This window comes from Callionymus lyra, chromosome 8 (genome assembly GCF_982586985.1).
Source record: "Callionymus lyra chromosome 8, fCalLyr1.hap1.1, whole genome shotgun sequence".
Lineage (NCBI taxonomy): Eukaryota > Metazoa > Chordata > Actinopteri > Syngnathiformes > Callionymidae > Callionymus > Callionymus lyra.
In genome coordinates this window covers 26,341,810-26,365,256 of record NC_141825.1, presented here as the reverse complement: position 1 = coordinate 26,365,256, position 23,447 = coordinate 26,341,810, and the positions used below count along the sequence as shown (strand labels likewise).

The following is a 23,447-nucleotide window of genomic DNA, read 5'->3' as shown; positions in this document are numbered from 1 at the left end:
AAATATCTTGAACTTGAAAAAGAGAGTCATAGAGCAAACAATAATCAAACACATTACTTAATTTTGAGAGACTAATATTATTTTTCACACATTGGGAAAGTTTAAGTGGTCACTTCAGATCACAAACAATATTAACCATACATAAACACTATAGTATGATGTACAGTACACATCATTTAAAATACGAGTAAAATAAATAATAATGGTAATAAAATGACAATCATTTAAATAATAATATAATTTATTTTAAAATTTTAATCATAAAATTAACGCCATAATAATACAAAATATACATATAGAAAATCAATAAACGTTAGTGCATCATTACTAAATATTATTAAAGTTCACGTCAATTCGATTTTAGTTCATAAACACCAGCGCCATCTTGGTTGGGCTTCGCGTCGTCACGTGTCCAGACAGTGGCCAATCCCAGCGCGGAGGCGGGGCTTCGTTCAAGAGGCGCGAGCCGTTGAGTCGCCATTTGAAAAATATTAAAGAGAGTCGAGATCGAAATGTGACGCGAAAGAGTTTTTCTCGCCTCCTCTGCCGTCATGGCGTTAAAAAAACGGATTTAAATCCCGAGCCTCGTTGTTGGACGACATGGCTCTTCATAACCTCGTGTTTGTTGTGGACGTGGACGAGGATTTTCAAGAGAAACAACGTTTATTAAAGCGAGGAATTCTTGGGATATTGCTCCAGTACGGCCTGAAGTATGGCTTCGACAAGGTGCGCTGGGGTTACAAGTTCTTCCAGTCCAGGTCCGGCCGGAATGGAAGTCTCGCCTCCAGAGGCTCGGACTATAAGCAGCTTCGCGTCAAGACTTTCGAGGACTTCGAGCAAGAGCTGGACGCCATGTTTGACGTGAAGGACGCGTCGTCGTCTCATCGCAACAGGTCCTCGTCGGTCCAGAGAGCTTTGAAAGAAGTGGTCCTGGACTTCCAGTGGGATCAGCCTGACATCACCTCACCCACCAAGGTGTCTCTGAGGCCCAGGAGGTCCAGTCGCTCCGGGAATCCATCCGTGGTCCAGGAAGATGCTTCGAGCAGCGGCAGGAACTTTGTCTTCATGGTGTCTAAGTGGCCAAGAAGTTGGACACAACTGGTCAGTTATCTGTGTGTGGAGGAGACAGACAGAGAAGCAGATGTTTCTCAGCTCATCCTCCCCAAGAACATCCATGACATGATGGTCCAGAGACGTGTGGTCCTGCACTGGGTTGACAGCACACCACAGCAGCTGGTGAGACAATAAACTCTAGTTTGTTGACAATAAACTGTAGTTTGTTGACAATAAACATAAACTGTAGTTTGTTGACAATAAACATAAACACTAGTTTGTTGACAATAAACATAAACTGTAGTTTGTTGACAATAAACATAAACTGTAGTTTGTTGACAATAAACATAAACTCTAGTTTGTTGACAATAAACATAAACTCTAGTTTGTTGACAATAAACTATAGTTTGTTGACAAAACATAAACTCTAGTTGGTTGACAATAAACTGTAGTTTGTTGACAATAAACATAAACTCTAGTTTGTTGACAATAAACTATAGTTGGTTGACAAAACATAAACTCTAGTTTGTTGACAATAAACTGTAGTTTGTTGACAATAAACATAAACTCTAGTTGGTTGACAATAAACTGTAGTTTGTTGACAATAAACATAAACTCTAGTTTGTTGACAATAAACATAAACTCTAGTTTGTTGACAATAAACATAAACTCTAGTTTGTTGACAATAAACATAAATTCTAGTTTGTTGACAATAAACTATAGTTGGTTGACAAAACAAACTCTAGTTTGTTGACAATAAACTATAGTTGGTTGACAAAACAAACTCTAGTTTGTTGACAATAAACTCTAGTTTGTTGACAATAAACTCTAGTTTGTTGACAATAAACTCAAGTTTGTTGACAATAAACATCAACTCTAGTTTGTTGACAATAAACTCTAGTTTGTTGACAATAAACTCTAGTTTGTTGACAATAAACATAAACACTAGTTTGTTGACAATAAACTCTAGTTTGTTGACAATAAACTCTAGTTTGTTGACAATAAACTCTAGTTTGTTGACAATACACTCTAGTTTGTTGACAATAAACTCTAGTTCGTTGACAATAAACAAACTCTAGTTTGTTGACAATAAACATAAACACTAGTTTGTTGACAATAAACATAAACTCTACTTTGTTTTCCACGAAAGATATATTTTGTTTGTCAGAATTCACCAAAAGTTGTTTGTTGTTGTTGATTAGGTTCCGTCTCACGAGGATAACGTCGGTGCCAACAAGCTGGCTCAGGTGTTGGCACAGGTCGAAGGTCAAGTCATCCCAGTGCTCGCCCTCATGACCTCGTGCGACCGACGCCGGCCCCGGTGCAGACGTGACACGTTTACGTTCTGCTCCAGTGTCGAACACCTGCTGTCGTCTAAGCCGCCGCACAGCGTCGCCTTCCCGGGAACAAGTTGCATTCTACGTTTTACTCATGGTTAGTGGCGTTCAGAAACAAACAATACGTTTTTGATACGCTTGGATTATTTTAAGTTTTAGGATACACTGAATAATAGTAAGTAAATAAGTGATATTTGTAGGGCGCTTTTCTAGACCTGGGTCACAAAGCGCTTAAACAATCAAAACAATACCCAATAAAATATATACATTAAAAGATCAAGACACACAAGACAAACACAAGAGTCGCAGAGAATCAAGGAAAAGTTCAAATAAAAGTGTCTTTAGATGTTTTTTGAAGGAGTCAGTAGATCATCAAATACAGATGTTTCTTGAAGGAGTCAGTAGATCATCAAACACATGTTTCTTGAAGGAGTCAGTAGATCATCAAACACAGATGTTTCTTGAAGGAGTCAGTAGATCATCAAACACAGATGTTTCTTGAAGGAGTCGGTAGATCATCAAACACAGATGTTTCTTGAAGGAGTCAGATCATCAAACACAGATGTTTCTTGAAGGAGTCAGTAGATCATCAAACACAGATGTTTCTTGAAGGAGTCAGTAGATCATTAAACACAGATGTTTCTTGAAGGAGTCAATAGATCATCAAACACAGATGTTTCTTGAAGGAGTCAGTAGATCATCAAACACGGAGATGTTTCTTGAAGGAGTCAGTAGATCATCAAACACAGATGTTTCTTGAAGGAGTCAGTAGATCATCAAACACAGATGTTTCTTGAAGGAGTCAGTAGATCATCAAACACACATGTTTCTTGAAGGAGTCAGTAGATCATCAAACACAGATGTTTCTTGAAGGAGTCAGTAGATCATCAAACACAGATGTTTCTTGAAGGAGTCAGTAGATCATCAAACACAGATGTTTCTTGAAGGAGTCAGTAGATCATCAAACACAGATGTTTCTTGAAGGAGTCAGTAGATCATCAAACACAGATGTTTCTTGAAGGAGTCAGTAGATCATCAAACACAGAGATGGTTCCAAAGCTTAGGAGAAACAGTCTGGAAGGATTTCTCTCCTCTGGTCTGGAAGTTCAGGAACCATCAGTAGATTCTGATCCTCAGACCTCAGAGCCCGAGCTGGGGTGTAAGTCTGGATCATTTAGAGATTTTTCTCAGTTGAAGGAAACGGTTTCTGTTCAGTTTTCTGCGGTGTTTGAAATAATGTAACATTTTTATTCTCGTACTGGAATGAAAGAAACATGTTCTTTTTGTGTCAAATAGCTCCTCCAGCACCTCCTCACATGGGCCTACACTGTACAAATAAAGATTACTTGCTTTCTTACTTAATTATTTAAGAAGAACTGAGTTCTGGTGAAGCTCATCGATGGACTGCAATAGGGAACACGCCGGCAAAGCCAAAACAAAATGTGGAAACACAATTTCTTATGTTTTTATTATAATAAAAGTTACCTTGTATTAGACAATAATGGGGATAAAATGTGCATTTTGTTAGAAATATAAAAATATGCATTAAAAATAAAGATTAAATTCGAACCTTATTTAATGTTTGTATTGAAATAAGCAAAAAAACATGCATAAGAAATTATTTTTTCATAGATGCCGTTGTCAACATTTTCCCATGTTTCCAGGTGACGTCCATGTTAGCTGTTCCATCGAAGCAGAACCATTATTTCGCAGACCTACTTTTCCAACAAAGGGGCTGGAAGTGTGTTTGAAAGGAATTCTGCTGAACTGGGATCTGTCGTATCTGGCGAAAACAGCCACCGAGTCATGGTTCCTGCACTGTTCGAACGTTGAAACTCCTGGAGCTGGTGCTCTTCAAGATCTCCTCGGGGAACTGTCCAAGTCTTCTATGTATATGGTAATTATACTTCATATCAGCAGTATTCAGTACATAAAAGAGAGAATGCACCAAATAAGTTCAGTGTTCCTTCAAAGTAATATTTTAATGAATTGTTTTTATCTCCAGTTTGCCGACGTCACCATCGACGGGATGGTTCTGTCAGCCGTCCTCTCTCCACTGTCCACCTGCTCTGCTCTCCTCACTGGATTTATTCAGCACGACCACATTTCGCCCAGTGAAGTTATTCCTGTTACCTCTGAAGGAATGACGGCTGATTTTCCTGAAGTTGTCGGTGATATCCTGGAAGACCTGTCGGTTGAAATGGAAGATGCAGACGTTGACAATGGTAAGAGACGGAGGAAGACGGATTATAACCCTGTTGTAAATCAGACTTGACATTAGGTTTGTACGATATTAGAAATATGTGCGATATTCGATATTGGTGTCTTGAATTGCGATATTGATATTAATATTTTTACCTTCACCTAAAAATGTAGCGCAGATGCGAGTACTGTAGGGGAGGTGTGGGGGTTTATAGAAGGATGCGATATTTCCCTTTTGTTTATTTCCGCTGACATGATCTGAAAAAAAATATCTCTTCTAACGCTCAGTCTCGCGGGACTTGCATCGATTTCCCGCGAAACTGAGCGACATCAGAGAGGAGCCGCCGGCGCGTCGTGATATCACCAAATCAATAATAAATCCTTGTACACACACACATAACACTTTATAAATGACGCTAACAACTTAGCTCGTTAGCATACGGTGAAGACGGACAGGTTTGTTTGGAAGTTCACGATCTTATAAGAAAACAACTGAGACGAGATGAAAAGTTCTTACAATATGTTGCTTTAACAAAGGAGGTTGAAAGAGACGAGTGACTGGATCACAAGTGTTTGAGTAGATCATAAGTTAGTATTACTTCGGTGTATATACTGAGCTAAGTCAGCGCCAGCAAGATGCGTCGCCATAGCAACCGAGCCAAACAAGCTGCGCCGCATGGTTCACAGACAGACGGAGACGTAAACAACAACGAGACATAGAAGTACAAATTGACAACTTAACAGAACGTGACACTGATTGGTCGAAGTGCAAATTTAAGAAATGCTTGATTTATACAATAAAAAATGATAAATTATCACATGTTTTCGATATTCATATCGCACGTGCCAATATCGTGATATCGATATTTTTTCGATATCTCGTGCAGCCCTAGTTACCAAACCAAATGGTTTGGGGAAAAAGGCTTTTTTGTTTGTTTGTTTTAGTGACATAATACAGGTCCATGTGTAGTTAGTATCAGCAATCAACCTATAACACACTTTTTTCAGCAAGGTCTGGATATTATGATGCAATGAGTTGAATTGATTCGGACATTAAAATATTTTTTAATCTGTAAAAATTCAAACCTCATTTGTGAAAACAAGTACATTTTCGGCGAAAAAACATTATTTTTTTGTCTACACTAGTGCAATATGCGAACATTACTTCTCTTTTAATAGAACTACGGCACTTTGTCTCTTTCGTTTCTGCCGCCCCCTACTGTAGAGTCAGAGTAAGTGTTTATTGCATCCTTTTCTATTTAACTTTGTTTAATTTTTTGAAAGTTTCAATCAACAGACTCTACTTAATACACTACAACACTACTACAATAACAACTTGAGGTTTTCATCACATGTGCTGTTGTCATCCAGCCAGAGATTATTCCTCTTTGTTACTTATTACGTCTGTAAATTCAAATCTTGAGACTCGTTCTTTTCTACCGATAGACCACTTGAAGCAACATCCGGTGCCTGAATGGGCCGACTACGAACTCAAACATGGTTTTGAAACATCTGAAGTGTTGGAAAATTGGTTTCCTCATTCAGACCGTTCTGGTGTGACCTCCAATTTGATGGAGTCCCTGAGGTATGAGGATTCTTTTTTATTTTGTAATCATCATACTTGATTTAAGTTGGGGCTGAACGATTAATCGCGATATTCAAAAATGTTATTATTGTATCGCAGAGTTTACGATTTTATAGAATGTTCATTTAATTGTCGAGCCGTCAGAATGAGTGAGCGGCGCTGAGAGCAAGAGGAGAGAGAAGCTTGAACCTGTTGATCAGTGACGTCTGGAGAAGCTAAAGAGCAGCAGAAGAAACAAACTACAGTGTTTTCAACAACTTTACATCCTGACACCATGTGTGTGTGTCATCAAAGTTATGCAATCACACAATTAAAATTGTGTAAATGATATTATTGTGTACGACAGGAACTTAAACACAGGAGAAACAAAACTTCAGTAAGAAAAAGAAGAATGACTGACTAGTGTTTTCACTTTTCTTTACTGTGAAGTTTGTATGATTTATTATTGACTCATAAATATGTTTACATCACACTTTTAGTTTTTACACTAGTTTTTAGTGTTTGCAGTGAATATGTTTGTTTACAAGCGTCATTAGAGGAACTAAATAAAGCTTTATTTTAAGGTTTGCTTCATTTGTCTTTATCATAAAAATTACTTCATAGCTTTATCTTGAGAATCAAAGAGAAATACATTTGAATGTTAAGTTAATCATTTATTGTATTAGATTAGAGAAAATGCATAAAAAAGAGGACATTGAAAAAATTATTTCGGAAAATAATCGCATAAAAATAATATATTTTTTAAATAATCGTTCAGCCCTGATTTAAATCCTGCTAAATAAACAAACAGAGCAGTGTTCGTCTGATGCAGTGTGTGATGTGAGAACACATGTCTCTCTACCCTCCACAGACTCATGCATGTAGTTCAAGACCAAAGTCAAGTGGAGGCGCAACAAGAGCTGTGCTGTGATCTGGCAGAACTCTATCAAGCACCTGAGAATGCAGATGTCAAAAGAGGAAATAAACGTAAGTACATTAAGCACCTTTTTAGAACATGTATCTGATATTATTGTACCTTTTTAAATTATTATCTGCTATTATATAGTTGTGTGTTTCATTTTTCCATCCAACTTGATCCGCCGGTTCCCTGTTCTTTTCACCAACAGGTTCCACACATCGCACTCCAGTGAAGCAGAAGATGAAGACCATGAGCCGCGCTCTGCAGATGTTAAATGTGGCTCGACTCAACGCAAAAGCCAATAAGAACCAGCAGGAGCCGAAGCAGGCCTTCACTGATAAGAAAGGAACGAGCAAATCTGAGAGGCAGCGCAACAAATCGAGAGGCGTCAAAGTTGCAGGTCAGTAAAATAACGTTAACTATTTTCATTAATTGCTACTATAACAGAAGTTTCATTGACAACTTGTTTTTCACTTCGGTAAGTAAGTAAGTAAGTAATATTTATTTATATAGCGCTTTTCCAGACCAGGGTCACAAAGCGCTTTAACAATCAATATTCAAAAATACTCAATACTCAAAAAAGTATATACTTTAAAGATCAAGATAATACTGAGAACAACACAGGAGTTCCAGAAATTCAAGGAAAAGCCTGAACAAATAGAAACGTCTTAAGATGTTTCTTAAAGGAGTCAGTAGACTCCATCAAGTGCAAAGAGAGAGGAAGATCGTTCCAAAGCTTAGGAGCAACAGCCTGAAAAGATTTCTCTCCTCTGGTCCTGAGCCGTGTGCGTGGAACCATAAGTAGATTCTGATCCACAGACCTCAGAGCCCGAGCTGGGGTGTAAGGCTGGATCAGATCAGTGATGTAAGGAGGAGCCTGACCATGAATAGATCTGAAAGTAAGAACCAGAATTTTAAAGTTGATCCTGAAAGAAACTGGAAGCCAGTGAAGAGTTTTAAGGATCGGAGAAATGTGAGTTCTTCTACTAGAGCGGGTCAGAATTCTCGCTGCAGAGTTCTGAATCAACTGCAGACGAGACACATCCTTCTTGTTAAGACATGAAAACAAACTGTTACAATAGTCCAGACGAGAAGAAACAAACGCATGGATTATAAGATCCAGATCATGTTCCGACAACATTTTCCTAAGTTTGGAGATTTTTCTCAGTTGAAGGAAACAGTTTCTGGTCAGTTTTCTTCAGTGTTGAACAAGAGACATGTCTTTATCAAATACAACACCCAGGTTTCTCAGGCTCAGTTTGACAGACTGACCTAAGTCACCCAAGTACTGACTCAACCCTGGACAGTGGATCTCAAGTCTGTTCGTTATACATTTTCATTTCAAGCTATTTTAATGCTTGACAACACCTTTGTTTAATTTCTCAGGTTTCACAAGTGAAGCAGATCTTCAGGCTCACCTTCAGTCCAGCCACGAGCAGATTGTCGTGGAGAAACAGGAACCACTTTCTAATCTAGTGCAGCAACTGCTGTCTGATGTTAAAACGTTCTGCGACAACAACGAAGGCCTGAAGGTACATCATGTTGTTTCTATAAATCATGTTATGTAGACTTGAACTTTCTTCTGTCTTTCTCTTCATTTGTCTTCTGAAAGATTGAATATATTATTTGAAATACTTGTTTTATCATAGTTAAGAAATATTTGTAGTATCAATGTTATTATTATGAAGTTGTTTTACCGACTCTACCTCAGACTTTCAATTCCATTCTCATACATTTCCCTGAAACATCTCATAATAATAATAATAATCTCATCTCTACGGTTTAGGTCACGCTGCAGCAGTTGGTTCAGAAGCACCTTCTCAAGAGCAGCAAGTCCATCAGACAGTTGTATCCAGCAGCAGAAGATGTGGAGAACAAACTCAGAGAGTGAGTGTTTCCTTTCTTTAGATTTCTTAACCTGGTTTATACACACATGACCGACAAGGATGTGACTCGATTAGGGGATTGTATCGCCAAGAATCGTTAAAATACATATTACAATACTGGAGCAACAATGCAATGTATTGTAATACTATAGGAACAATATGTGTAGTATTGTGTAGTGTTGACTCTGGTGTTGTGATAATGTAGTAACAAGTATTTATGTTTAGTATTGTCCAGTACTTGACCCTGGTGTTGTGATAGTGTAGTAACAAGTATATATGTGTAGTATTGTCCAGTACTTGACTCTGGTGTTGTGATAGTGTAGTAACAAGTAAATATGTGTAGTATTGTCCAGTACTTGGCTTTGGTGTTGTGATAGTGTAGTAACAAGTATATATGTGTAGTATTGTCCAGTACTTGGCTCTGGTGTTGTGATAGTGTAGTAACAAGTATATATGTGTAGTATTTTCCAGTACTCGACTCTGGTGTTGTGATAGTGTAGTAACAAGTATATATGTGTAGTATTGTCCAGTACTTGACTCTGGTGTTGTGATAGTGTAGTAACAAGTATATATGTGTAATATTGTCCAGTACTCGACTCTGGTGTTGTGATAGTGTAGTAACAAGTATATATGTGTAGTATTGTCCAGTACTTGACTCTGGTGTTGTGATAGTGTAGTAACAAGTATATATGTGTAGTATTGTCCAGTACTTGGCTGTGGTGTTGTGATAGTGTAGTAACAAGTATATATGTGTAGTATTTTCCAGTACTCGACTCTGGTGTTGTGATAGTGTAGTAACAAGTATACAGTATATGTGTAGTATTGTCCAGTACTTGACTCTGGTGTTGTGATAGTGTAGTAACAAGTATATATGTGTAGTATTTTCCAGTACTCGACTCTGGTGTTGTGATAGTGTAGTAACAAGTATATATTTGTAGTATTGTCCAGTACTTGACTCTGGTGTTGTGATAATGTAGTAACAAGGATATATGTGTAGTATTGTCCAGTACTTGACTCTGGTGTTGTGATAGTGTAGTAACAAGGATATATGTGTAGTATTGTCCAGTACTTGACTCTGATGTTGTAGTATTTACAGACCACATGACTCATGACAAAGTTTCATTCCTTTTTTTAAACAATATATGTCCAAACATCAGCTTTAAAAGCTGCTGGAGTCACTGTATCCTCTCGTCCTAAGTCATCGCCAGGCTCTGGTGGGATTTCATTGTTGCTTTAGCTGGGCAAGACATAATGACTGCTGCCATCTAGTGACTGGAATTTTAATTTAAAAAAATGAACAAACGCTTTTAAAGCAGCATTATTGCTAATTTAGCAACTTTTATTGTGAAAAGAAACAGATTGTGTTGCTGTCATCCAGAGCATCCATGTTTAGCCCTGAGAATCAGACAATGATGACATTAAAAAGGATTTCCAGGGACTCTCAGAAGAGCCAACCCTGCCTATTCTCACAGAGGAAAGGGTTACACTGCGACCCTGGAAAGAAATCTTTTTCCAAAGATCGTAATCGTTTCTTGTCCTGTAGGTGTGAAGTCCAGGCTTTGCTGAGGCTGGAGCTGTGCAGACCTCCTTTCTCGGAACACTACGAGTCTCTGGATGTCGACGAAGTAGCAGAAGAGGTAAACAAGTGATATATTAATTATCTTTTATTGTTTAATATTTATTTTATATAGAACTCATTCAAAAGAAATGTAAATTGGCTAAAAAAAATGTTCAAATCCTGGCTGCCAGCTAATTTTAACATGAAGAATATTTTTAATTTAACATCATTAAAGATGTGTTTTTATTACATATTGCTGCTTTTTCCCCACAAAATTGAGCTCATCAACTACACAAAAACACGGAAAAGGCTAATATTCAAGATGACAATGAACATTCTTTTTAAAACACTTCGACACATTGTCTGATTCAAAAATTCTCTCTCAGGTGGCAGATGTACTTCGGATTATTTCCTTATCCAAAGACCCGACTACTCTGGAGAAGTTTCTCCAGGACAGCCTCCTTCCCAGGTGAGTCATGTGTGTTACTGTCGCTCGTGCTCGTCCTACTCATGACCCCGACATACGTGTTAGGTTCCTGAAGTCGGCGCCAGGAGTCTTGGCGAACATCTACCACAATCTGGGCACCCGGCTCCCCGAGGTGCTGGCGGCGGCTCTGCCTGCCGACTTCTTCAGCGACGACTCTGTCGGCAAAGACACCACCTCCCCAGACACCGCCCCCCCTCCCTCCTCGAGGACGGACAGTGATTGTCTTCAGGATCTGAGGAAACGTTCTGCAGACAAGAGAAGGTCAGAGAGGATTTCATTTGTCATCAATGCATGTTAACACTTAACGCATCTTTTCTAGTTTGAAAGGATTATTTTGTTTTTATTATTGTAGATGTTTGAATTGAACTTTCTTTTTTTTGTAAGTAAGTAAGTCATTTTTATTTATAGAGCGCTTTTCCAGACCAGGGTCACAAAGCGCTTAAACAATCAAAACAATATTCAATAAAGTATATACTTTAAAGATCAAGATAATACTGAGAACACAACAGGAGTTCCAGAAAATCAAGGAAAAGCCTGAACAAATAGAAACGTTTGTTTATTTCTTCTTCTAACATTATTGCTCTCGTTCATTTTTAGTACATATTATATTATTATATTATATATTTTTTCTGCCTATTATTTTATTACATAATATAGAGTTTTGTCATCCAGAAGGGAGACGTGTGTTTTGTATACTGTTACTGAGATTTTTAGGGGCATTTTTTTTTCAACGAAAAGCTTCAAAAATAAAATATTACAAAATAAACTACCTTTCAACAAAAGCTAGAAATGTAAAAAGAAAATAATTCGATTTATTTTGAATGAATCTGAATCTTTTATTGTCAGTGTTAACGCAACACAACATAGTTTTTTGTTTTTTATGTTAAATTCACTTGAAACTTCAACTAGAGCAAATACTCTCGTGTAATTTGATTCGTACATTTCAACACCAAACTGTCTTCGTCACCAGGAGTGGAATGTTGACTCGCCACCGCAGCGCCACAGAACCGTCCCAGAGGATGCGTCAAATTGAAATCACTAAAAAGGCAAAAGACGTGAGTGGGTTTCGTGTTCTTAAATATTCAAGTAACTCTTCGATCCTGACTTATGCTCTTTCTCACTTTTTAGTCCAAGTCCAAGGTCACTGTTCCTCTGGAGAAGCCGATCGCTGAACCACAACCTCCGAAGCAGGAAACGACAGGTTTGTTTGAAGAGGTTTATTTTTTTAAATAAATTATTGAATGTACATTAAAATGTAAGTAATTCAATTCCAGGGTCACAAAAAGCTTTAACAATCAAAACAATACTCAATTAAATATATACTTTAATAGATCAAGATAACACTGAGACCAACATCAATAAATGCCAATTATATTTGACCTTTTTTTTTTCACACAAACTCCCCTTTCTTCCTCAAAATAAGGAGAAAAAAGGAGCGAAAAAGAAAAAAGGATATTCCTAACCCCAAGCATTCAGAGTCAATGCACACAGTATTCATATGAACTTGATATTGAGATGTTTTATCTCCAATTGAATGGTATTTTATTGTTTTATATAACGTGGTCAATGAGTTGTTTTAAAAATGGCAACACAAAAGTGTAGTTTCATTAAGTTATATCTTGATTCTTCCCATACAGGCTAAAATTGAAGTTGTCAGAAATGCACAAAACACATATATACACATTATATTAAGACCTACAGTACACATGTTAAAATGAATGACAAGAAATAATAAATAAAAAATGGTTATAAAAAAAATCATTCATAAAATACTAATCATACTAAAATAATTGAAAAATAAATCAAATAAATGATCGTCTGCGTTTGTCTGACCAGGAAAAATAGCCATTTTGTTATCTTCTTGAAATGTTGATCATGTGGCACAGAATCTCGTTTTGTTTCATTTTGTCCATGGATTGCCCCCATTTATTTTATTTTAGGTGGCATTTGCTTGGCTTCTGTGGGATAATTGAGTTTCACACAGAAGTCTGTGAATGTGTTGGAAATAAAATATTTAAATACAATTGCATGTGTTTGTAAAAAGGTCAAACACATGTTATAAATGGTAACTTAACCAATGTTTTAGTGCAATATTAAGACAAAAACGTCTATGTTGTGATAACATTGTCTTTCTTTTCTACACATATTCTCTCCGTCGCTCTCAGAAGTGACCAAGGTGAGAAGAAATCTGTTCAACCAGGAGTCGAGTTCACAGTCCAAGTCCGGCAAACTGCCGCGGAGCCGCTCCGTCTCAGCCATGGAAGGACTGAAACGCAAGCGCCTTCACGAAGGTACATGAAAGATTCGAAGTCCACTATGAGAATCAAACGATGTTTATGATTTATTTAATTTTTTGTTCAGAGGGAGACAGACTTCGGACTAATAAAGTGTCTGATACGCCGCTCCACAAACAAGTGTCTTCTCGTCTCCTGTATCAACAAAAGAGTGGAAGGTAATTCAACTACCGCCTCTGTTCGTATTTAATGATCTGACATTTTGTTTAAAATGTGTTTTCAGAGTGTCTTTCTCAAACGAGGAATGCATCGTGGAGGAGTCGCCAGTGAAACCTGCAGAAGGTATTCTCTATTGTTTAAGAGACTTTGACGGTTTAAATCTGAATCAACGTTTTGCTTTCCTCAGATCTAAGAAGAAGTCCCAGGATAAAGAAGTTCGCCAGGAGGCACTCGAGCACCTTTTACCCGACGTCTCAGCGTCCGTCGCGCAACCTGGACAAAGCTCTCTCTTCCTCCCAGATGAACCTTCACGACAGACCAGCCAGTGGTCTCGACATCACGACCGTACGCTCTCCCTTGCGGCTTCTCTTCGGAGCGGCCGGTTCTCCGAGGCGTCCCAAACCCCCAGAACGAAGTTCCCCACGGAAGCGTCTCTCAATCAACTCTAGTGTCTTTGAGGTACGTCTAACGTCAAACTAGGGTGTGTTTTGGCAAGAATCTGGTGATACCCCACGTAACCCCAGATGTGATCGGGATCTATTCTGAAACTGTTGGAAGGATATATTTGTATTATTAACTCGTAACAAAGTCGTAACCGCTTTCAACCAAAATAGGTCCAAACATCGGCTTTAAAAGCTGCTGGAGTCGTCGCCGGGATTTCACAGGATGTCATTATTATTCCTTCTGGTGCTGAGGACATCATGACTGCTGCCATCTAGTGGCTGGAATTTTAATTGCAACACAAAAATGAACAAAGTCGTAAATATGCTGCTGGGAAGATTTACCAAATCTGTTTAGAATTGGAAACTTGCTGTATATTGCCAGTGTTGTAAACACAACCTAGGATTTGTTGTGGTGGCAGCACAGAATCAAAGAATGAACGTGTATATTAATTCTTGGATAAGATCATTTGAGAGCGTTACTGATATGGTGCCTGATTTGCTCGGGCCAGTGAGTCACATTCTGTGCCCTCTGAACCACAACATTACATTTTGAACCTGTTTAAAGTTACTGATCACTTGTGAAGTTTCAACTTTGATCATGCTGTTTTTTTTTTTTCAGAGCCCGATTAAAACCCCAATCAAGAGCCCTGGAAAATGTGGACCCCAAACCCCTGGGTGTTGTCGCACACCAAGAACCCCCAAGCCCCCAACACCTAGGAAGTGTTTCTCCCCTCTTCCTGTTGCAAGCTGCTCCCCTGAGCTCATGATGTCCCTGAGGGGGAGTCCTTTCAGATCTCCTTTGAAGCAAACGTCTACGATGAACCGCCCCCTGCAGGGTCCACTGACGCCCAACAAACACAACCCTGTGTCTGGCCTACTAAGGACACCCAAAAGAACCACAGTTGTGACACCCACCAGACAACCCCCCATGCAGAGCCCATTGAAGGGTATCCTGAGAACTCCGGTACGAACTCTATCTTTTGCCGCTCCTCTGTGCACACCGACCCGAAAACCCCCCATGCAAAGCCCATTAAAGAGTATTCTCAGAACTCCGGTACGGACTGTATCTTCTGGCGCTCCTCTGCGCACACCGACACGACAACCCCCCATGCAGAGCCCGTTAAAGGGTATTCTCAGAACTCCGGTACGGACTTTATCTTTTGCCGCTCCTCTGTGCACACCGACCCGACAACCCCCCTTGCAGAGCCCATTAAAGAGTATTCTCAGAACTCCGGTACGGACTATGGTTGAAGGTGTATCTTCTAGCGTCGATCTGGGAAGTCATCCTGCGACTCCAAAAAAGTGCGACGTGTCGGGAAGCGTCGTCACTTCGAGTTCTCCTCATCGCACTACTCGGAGTTCTCCGAAAACCCCAAACAAGTCCATCGTCGAGACGCAAAGGATTATTTTCGAAACCCCAAAAAAGACTTCTGTAAATCCCTATTCTTGTGAAGTTAAACTGCAGAGACTCTCGGGGTATGAATGTGTTAACTTGGTTCCTGATGAAGATCTCAAGCCCTCAGAGAGAATAGACCTCGGTCAACAATCGCCAGCACTGGCAAAAGACCACCACTTATCCAAGTCCCCCAGAACAGTGAAAATGTCAAGTCCAAGTCTTTTGCGTGGAATGGTGACGCGATCTGGAAGAACTCCTACTAAAAGGGCACAGAAGGCATCACCTTGTAGGACCGTAGCTAGTCCATCGCCCACAGCAGCGTTGGTAAAACGGACCAGGTGTGGAGAAAGTTCAGACATCACTACGGATAATGTTCAATCTTTGCCAAAAGGAACTCCCTTGAAAGAGTCCACAAAGTTTGCAGATCCCATAGTACTGGACCTAGACCGACAGAACGAACCGGTGACGAGTCAGGATGGCAGCGGCTCACAATCCGATTCGCGACATTTGCACTCGTCACAGTTCAGCTCCACGACAGACAGCGACGACATGGACATCGTCAACGCGTCCGTAGTGAGGTCGCAGTTCAGCGAGGGCCTCAAGATCAACATCAGCTTCTCACGGAAACCCTCCAAGACCGGAGAAGATCTTCTGTCGGACACTCCCAAAACGGCACAAGCATACAAATATGGATTTCGACAAACGCCCGATCGGCAACAAAGAGAAGCCGCGGCTCGTTTAGGATACGCCGATCAGATGCTGTCGCCCCGATTCTCCACCCCGAGGTGTACGCCCAAACCTTCCCGGAGAAAAGGGGTTTCCACCCAAAAGAATATTTCCTATAAAGTAGAAATGGAGATGCAGACATCAGGGCTGCCCAAACTTAAATTCAAGCGTACGGATTCTGTGGATTCTGATGGTGATTGTGGTCATTTGGTCGGCGTGAAACCGTTTCAGGTGGAGAGTCCGCTGGCTTTATGCTCCAAGCATCGGGATCCCAGTTGTGTCTCACCAACAAGTTGTACCCCGGCTAAAGGCACACCTGGGAAAGGTAGAGGTGTCCAGACCCACATCTGCCAGTCCTACACCCCGACACGCCACCCCATCTCTCCTCTGGGGTACGCAGATATCATTCCACTCACTCCTTCGCCGAAGAGCGTTGGCAAATCAACCCCGGACCACCTCAACAGCTGGCCCCGCAGGAAAAGGGCCCAGGGGGGTAAAGTGGGGAAGGATCTCTACCCGAAGGGGGAGCCACTGTTGGAGGAGCTTCTGGAGGAGGCTGAGCTGGGAGTGAGCAGGTTGCACGAATTGGAGGATTCGCCGATCTGCACGAGGACATCCTCAAGAACTTTAAATCGATCTTCTCTGGAGACTTGCGGTCAAAATATCGGTAGAAAGAGTGAACTACTGGCAGCAGAGGAGTATGTGACGGACGAGCTCTTTTCAGGTAAGACACTTTATTTCTTTGATTTACCGAACCACACATCAATTATCCAAAGATTGTTGCATGTGTTCTGTCATGTAACTGCCTTGGAACCTAATGTCCTGTTGTATTATTAGAGGTGTGTATTACCATACATGCATCGATACCATATATTGGTGTTGCAAGAGTTACTGACCACATGACTCTTGACGAAGTCTTAACAGCTTTCATTTGTTTTCAAACCAAAATGTGTCCAAACTTCAACTTTAAAAGCTGCTGGAGTCCATGTATCCTCTCGTCCTCAGTAGTAACTGCTTTCATTTGTTTTTAAAACATAATATGTCCAAACATCAGCTTTAAAAAGCTGCTGGACTCAGTGTATCCTCTCATCCTGAGTCGCCCTCAGGGAATATAAGGATTTATTTGTTCCTTTAGCTGCGGAGGATGTAATGACTGTTGTATGATAGTCATACGTAAAAGAATGTGTGTATGTGTTTTCTGTGTGTGTATATATATATATATGTATATATATATATATATATAATATATACACACACACAGGCAGTATATGTATCTTGTATACTCTTTATTGAAATATTATGTATCATATTTATAAAATTAAATCGATACAGTGCTGTTGAGTATCGATATATCATTTTACACAAAATATCTCAATATTTAAGTGTATTTTTTCAATCACAACCCAGATTATTGTTGGTACGACGTGGGCTAACTTGCAGCACAACATCATGAGGCTGCTGGTTCGCTTCCAGGTCGAGCCAACTTGTGACCTTTCTGTGTGTAGTTTGTTTGTTCTCCCCGTGTTGTGTGGGTTTACTCCGGACACTCCGGTTTCCTCCCACAGTCCAAAAACATACAGAGGTTGATTGAGAACTTTGGGGAAATTGTCCGTAGGTATGAGCGTGTGTGTGAATGGTTGTCTGTCTTTGTGTGTCCTGAGACAGACTGCCGTCCTGTCCAGGGTGTCCCCTGCCTCTAGCCCTATGATACTGGGATAGACTCCAGTTTCCCCCACAACCCTGGTAAGGGATAAAGTGGTAGAAAATGAATGAATGCCAATAACATTTGTATAAAAATCTTACTTTAAAAAAATGATCTCAATATTCACTTTAATTATTTTGAGGGACAAAGAAACAAAGTATTTGATGTAATTGGCCCCTGGGTTACCAATATGGTGAACCTCTCCCTTTCCACAGGGGTTTTTCCCAATGCATTTAAACATGCCATTGTGGAGCCTCTGCTCAAAAAAACAGGCTTAGACCCAACTGACCTCAGTAATTTCAGGCCTATTTCTAAGCTCCCTTTCTTGTCCAAGATCTTGGAGAAGGTGGTGTCTGAGCAGCTGTCTTTGTTCCTGGATCAGAGCGACATCCATGAGAAGTTTCAGTCTGGCTTCCGTAAACATCACTCTACGGAGACAGCTTTATTGAAAGTGTCCAGAAACATCATGATGTCGGCTGACTCGGGTAAATTCACTGTTCTGGTTCTCTTGGATCTGTCCTCAGCCTTTGACACAGTTGATCACCAGATCCTGCTGAGAAGACTGAGGGATGAAGACTGTCTGGGTCTGTGTTAGAATGGTTCTCATCTTACCTTTCTGGGCACAGTTTTAGTGTATCTGCCAATCAAATGAGGTCTGAATCGGCAGATCTGTTGTGTGGAGTCCCTCAATGTTCTGTTCTGGGTCCTTTATTGTTTTTGCTGTACTTGATTCCCCTCGGTAAAATCATTCAGAGATTTCCAGATGTTTCTTATCACATTTTTTCTGATGACATCCAGCTCTACTGCTCTTTTGATCCAACTGAGCCCCAGAGGCTGAACAGCTTAGTCAATTGTTGCTAGAAATCAAACAATGAGTGAAAACACTCTACAGCTAAATGTGGACAAAACTTAAACTCTGGTGATTGCTCCTGATGATAAGATTCCAGGGTTGAGTCAGTACTTGAGTGACTTAGGTCAGTCTGTCAAACTGAGCCTGAGAAACCTGGGTGTTGTATTTGATAAAGACATGTCTCTTGTTCGACACTGTAGAAAACTGACCAGAAACTGTTTCCTTCAACTGAGAAAAATCTCTAAACTTAGGAAAATGTTGTCGGAACATGATCTGGATCTTATAATCCATGCGTTTGTTTCTTCTCGTCTGGACTATTGTAACAGTTTGTTTTCATGTCTTAACAAGAAGGATGTGTCTCGTCTGCAGTTGATTCAGAACTCTGCAGCGAGAATTCTGACCCGCTCAAGTAGAAGAACTCACATTTCTCCTTAAAACTCTTCACTGGCTGCCAGTTTCTTTCAGGATCAACTTTAAAATTCTGGTTCTTACTTTCAGATCTATTCATGGTCAGACCTTCCTTACATCACTGATCTGATCCAGCCTTACACCCCAGCTCGGGCTCTGAGGTCTGTGGATCAGAATCTACTGATGGTTCCTGAACTTCAGGACCAGAGGAGAGAAATCCTTCCAGACTGTTGCTCCTAAGCTTTGCAACGATCTTCTCTCTCTTTGCGCTTGATGATCTACTGACTCCTTTAAGAAACATCTTAAGACGTTTCTATTTGTTCAGGCTTTTCCTTGATTTTCTGGAACTCCTGTGTTGTTCTCAGTATTATCTTGATCTTTAAAGTATATACTTTATTGAATATTGTTTTGATTGTTAAAGCGCTTTGTGACCCTGGTCTGGAAAAGCGCTCTATAAATAAATATTACTTACTTTACTTACTTACAAAAAGACAGAGATAGAAAGAAGGAAAGATCCTAAAACAAGGCACAATGGCTGCCTTGGTGCTTAGGTCTGTTTTTCTATCGCTTATTTTGAGTGTTCTCTTGTTTCACTCTTATTCTGCTCTGCCACATTCCTATGTTGTCTTCACAACACTGGCAACAAATGTTTCTCGTTCTGATTCTAAAACACAAAAATAAATTGTTAGATGTCAGAAATGTTTTCTACTCGAATAAATTGTACTCTGACTTCATTAGGGGCCACATAAATGAAGTCAATGGGCTGCATGTGGCCCCCGAGTCGTACTCCACAATCTTTCTCAAGACTCTTAAACTGAAGATGATGATGATGATGATTGTGATGATGATGATGATGATGAAGATAGTGATGATGATGATGATGATGATGAAGATAATGATGATAGTGATGATGATGATAGTGATGATGATGATAGTGATGAAGATGATAGTGATGAAGATGATGATAGTGATGATGATGGTGAAGATAATGATGATAGTGATGAATATGATGATGATGATGATGATAGTGAAGATGATGATAGTGAAGATGATGATAGTGATGATGATGATAGTGATGATGATGATGATGATAGTGATGATGATGATGATGATAGTGATGATGATAGTGAAGATGATGATGATGATAGTGAGGATGATGAAGATGGTGATGATGAAGAAGAAGGTGATGATGATGGTGATGATGACGATGATAGTGACGATGATGATGATAGTGATGAAGATGATGATGATAGTGATGATAGTGAAGATGAGAAAGATAGTGAGGATGATGAAGATGAAGATAATGATGGTGATGATGATGATAGTGATGATGATAGTGAAGATGATAGTGATGATGATGATGGTGATGGTGAAGATGATGAAGATGAAGATGATGATGATGATGATGGTGAAGATGATGAAGATGATGATGATGGTGAAGATGGTGAAGATGATGAAGAACAATATTACTTTAAAAATGTCATTTCATTCAAGTTGCCGACTGCGATAACATTGTGTTTCGTCCTTTATTTTTCCAGCATCAACACCATCGAGCTCCAAGAAAAGGAAACACGTTACAGCGAGTGGGATCCTGGCTCTCACTCAGTCTCCACTGTTGTTCAAGGGAACAAGGGATACGTCCAGCAAGAGAAGAAAAGACGGTAAACACACCTTTTATGGCGTTTTATTTGTGTCTGTTTGTCGAGCGTGCAGTTATAAATGTTGAGCACCTGAGAATATGTTTCGTGCTTAAGAGACAGTTTGATGTAAGTGTTTTGAACAAACATCAGCTTTAAAAGCTGCTGGACTCACTGTATCCTCTCGTCCTCAGTCTTAACTGCTTTCATTTGTTTTTAAACTAAAATGTGTCCAAACATCAGCTTTAAAAGCTGCTGGAGTCACTGTATCCTCTCGTCCTCGGTAGTAACTGCTTTCATATGTTTTTAAACAAAATGTGTCAAAACATCAGCTTTAAAAGCTGCTGGACTCACTGTATCCTCTCGTCCTGAGTCATCATCAGGGTATATAAGGATTTATTTGTTCCTTTAGCTGCAGAGGATGTAAGGACTGTTGTATGATAGTCATACGTAAAAGAATGTGTGTATGTGTTGTGTGTGTGTGTGTATATAGATAGATATATATACACAGTAGATGTATCTTGTTGTTAATATTGAGCACCTGAGAATATCTTTTGTGACAGTGACGGCTTGATGTAATTTTGTTTTGAACAAACAAATCTATTTTACATTCAATAAATCTTCTACACAGAGCTTCATTCGTGCCAATGAACCAACCAATCACAGAGGCCGGAGAAAGCTTGTTTCTGATTGGCTGGTTTGTCTCATACGACAACAGGCAGAAGCAAACAAACTATTGTTCTTTCGACATTTTTACTTTTTCTTGCAGAAGTGAACGCTTTAATGTTCAAAGGCACTTGAATGCAACACTTTTACCGGCACGTTATTGTCGTATGAAACCAAACAGCCAATCAGAAACAAGCTTTCTCCACGGTCTCTGTGATTGGTCGGTTCATTGGCACGAATGAAGCTCTGTGTAGAAGTTGATGGTAAAGAGAAAAGATGAAGTCGATACTCGTAAGTGAAAAGATTTCATGAAAGACGTTTAAGGAAACGATTCTCTGGCTTCAACAAAGAAGGTCTGACGTCTCTCTCCTCGTTGCAGACGAAGTAGACGATCCTCTCTCTCCTGAACCCACCAGACGCCCCCCCTCAGGAAGGACCTACAGCAGGAAGAGACTCATCCACTGACTTCAGTCCTGCAGGTGTTGGTTAACTTGTTCAACCACGACACGGTTTACATGGTCTGGTCCAGATAGAAGTCTTAGTCCAGGGTTGTCTGGAGGGACGGCTTCATATATGTGACCAACGATCTCCTTGTTAATACGTCTCTTTTATCATGTTTTTAAATCATGTGGCTGAGTGTATATATGTAAATGGTTGCTATAGTAAGTTTGGAATAAATATTAATGATTAATTTAACTCTTGTTTTGTGGATTCTTTTGTGTGTTCGTGTGTGTAAACTGCATATTAGATATGTTTGGTTAAATTAATTGTCCTGGTTTCTAAACATTGACGGGACTTTAACTCCATTTTAAACAAAACATTCTTGAAGTTTGTCAATTTGTGTTAAATAGTAAAAGATATTAAAGCTTTTCTTTTGAATGAAGTTAATTTTCACATTTGTCTAATGCTAGTTAACATTCGTACAATGTTGACTAGAGCTGAACGATTATTGAAAATAAATATAATTATGATTATTTTCCGAAATATTGCGTTATTTATGCAATTATTTTTTCAATTTCCTATTTTTTATGCATTTTTTTTAATCTAATCCAATAAATGATAAACTTTACATTAAAATGTATTTGTCTTTGATTCTCAAGATAAAGTTATGAAGTAATTTTTATGATAAAGTCAAATGAAGCAAACCTTGAAATAAAGGTTTATTTAGTTCCTCTAATGACACTTGTAAACAAACATATTCACTGCAAACACTAAAAACTAGTGTAAAAACTAAAAGTGTGATGTAAACATATTTATGAGTCAATAATAAATCATACAAACTTCAGAGTAAAGAAAAGTGAAAACACTAGTCAGTCATTCTTCTTTTTCTTACTGAAGATTTTTGTTTCTCCTGTGTTTAAGTTCCTGTCGTACACAATAATATCATTTACACAATAATATATGATTATTGATTGATGAACATTGAATATAATCCCAACCTCTTCGATATAATAATCACATTTTATATGATTATTATATCGCATTTTTGAATATCGCGATTATATCACAAATGCGATTAAACCTTCAGCCCTAATGTGAACCACTTTGGAAAAAGTTTGACACTCCTGTAGATTAAACCGCAGATTGACGATTGAGGAGATTGTTTCTGGCTCCCTCTAGTGTCAAACAAGTGCAACTGTTGCACCTTTTTTCCACCCCAATATTTCCAAAAAAACTAAATATTGCCTCTGGTTAGGTTTGTTCTCTGTTCCGGCAGAGAAATACAACTTGATGGATCACTTGGAAAAACTTACTTGAGGAAATGATGATGTTATGCCTGAAACGAATCATTTTAGAAAATGTAAAAAAACGATGTTGTTGCTGAACTGAGACGCTTTCTTTTTTTTTTTAAATGAAACGAATTTTATTATTAATTTGTTTTTATTAATTTCGGTTTTTGTCTTCTACGTATGTAAAAAAAGAGGTAAAAGTCAAAGAAAGTTTTGTGATGTATACTATGATGTAATTTGTCGTTTTCCAATAAAAAATATTGAAAAAAATAAATTAAAAAAGAGTGAAAACATTTTTTGTTTAATTTAATTAAACTATTTTAATGTTTGTCTCGTATATATAAATATATATTTAATTGTCAGATGTATTATTATTATTTGTAGTATTTAATCTAAAATTCTCCCGCTTTTATTTTGGTAACAGTCCCTC

The 23,447-nt window shown here is 39.0% G+C and overlaps 1 protein-coding gene across 1 annotated transcript; it reads left to right on the top strand.

The window, feature by feature from the left end:
- The first annotated feature begins 532 nt into the window (after positions 1 to 532).
- ticrr (TopBP1-interacting, checkpoint, and replication regulator) lies at positions 533 to 21,983 on the top strand. Its single transcript, XM_087798015.1, has 21 exons — positions 533 to 1,236; positions 2,256 to 2,487; positions 4,055 to 4,287; positions 4,396 to 4,615; positions 6,039 to 6,177; positions 7,028 to 7,143; positions 7,284 to 7,475; positions 8,462 to 8,607; positions 8,862 to 8,962; positions 10,505 to 10,598; positions 10,906 to 10,988; positions 11,052 to 11,267; positions 11,977 to 12,061; positions 12,135 to 12,207; positions 13,172 to 13,297; positions 13,368 to 13,458; positions 13,524 to 13,582; positions 13,647 to 13,918; positions 14,522 to 16,748; positions 20,523 to 20,645; positions 21,667 to 21,983. Exons 1-21 carry the CDS (start codon positions 601 to 603, stop codon positions 21,750 to 21,752), a joined length of 5,550 nt encoding a protein of 1,849 aa, XP_087654141.1. The 5' UTR covers positions 533 to 600; the 3' UTR covers positions 21,753 to 21,983.
- The last annotated feature ends 1,464 nt before the right edge of the window (positions 21,984 to 23,447 follow it).

Coding starts and splice junctions, on each gene's coding strand:
- ticrr (XM_087798015.1), top strand. CDS start 601: ATGGCTCTTCATAACCTCGTGTTTGTTGTGGACGTGGACGAGGATTTT. Junction 12,208..13,171: donor TCCGAAGCAGGAAACGACAG/GTTTGTTTGAAG, acceptor CGTCGCTCTCAG/AAGTGACCAAGGTGAGAAGA. Junction 20,646..21,666: donor CAGCAAGAGAAGAAAAGACG/GTAAACACACCT, acceptor TCCTCGTTGCAG/ACGAAGTAGACGATCCTCTC.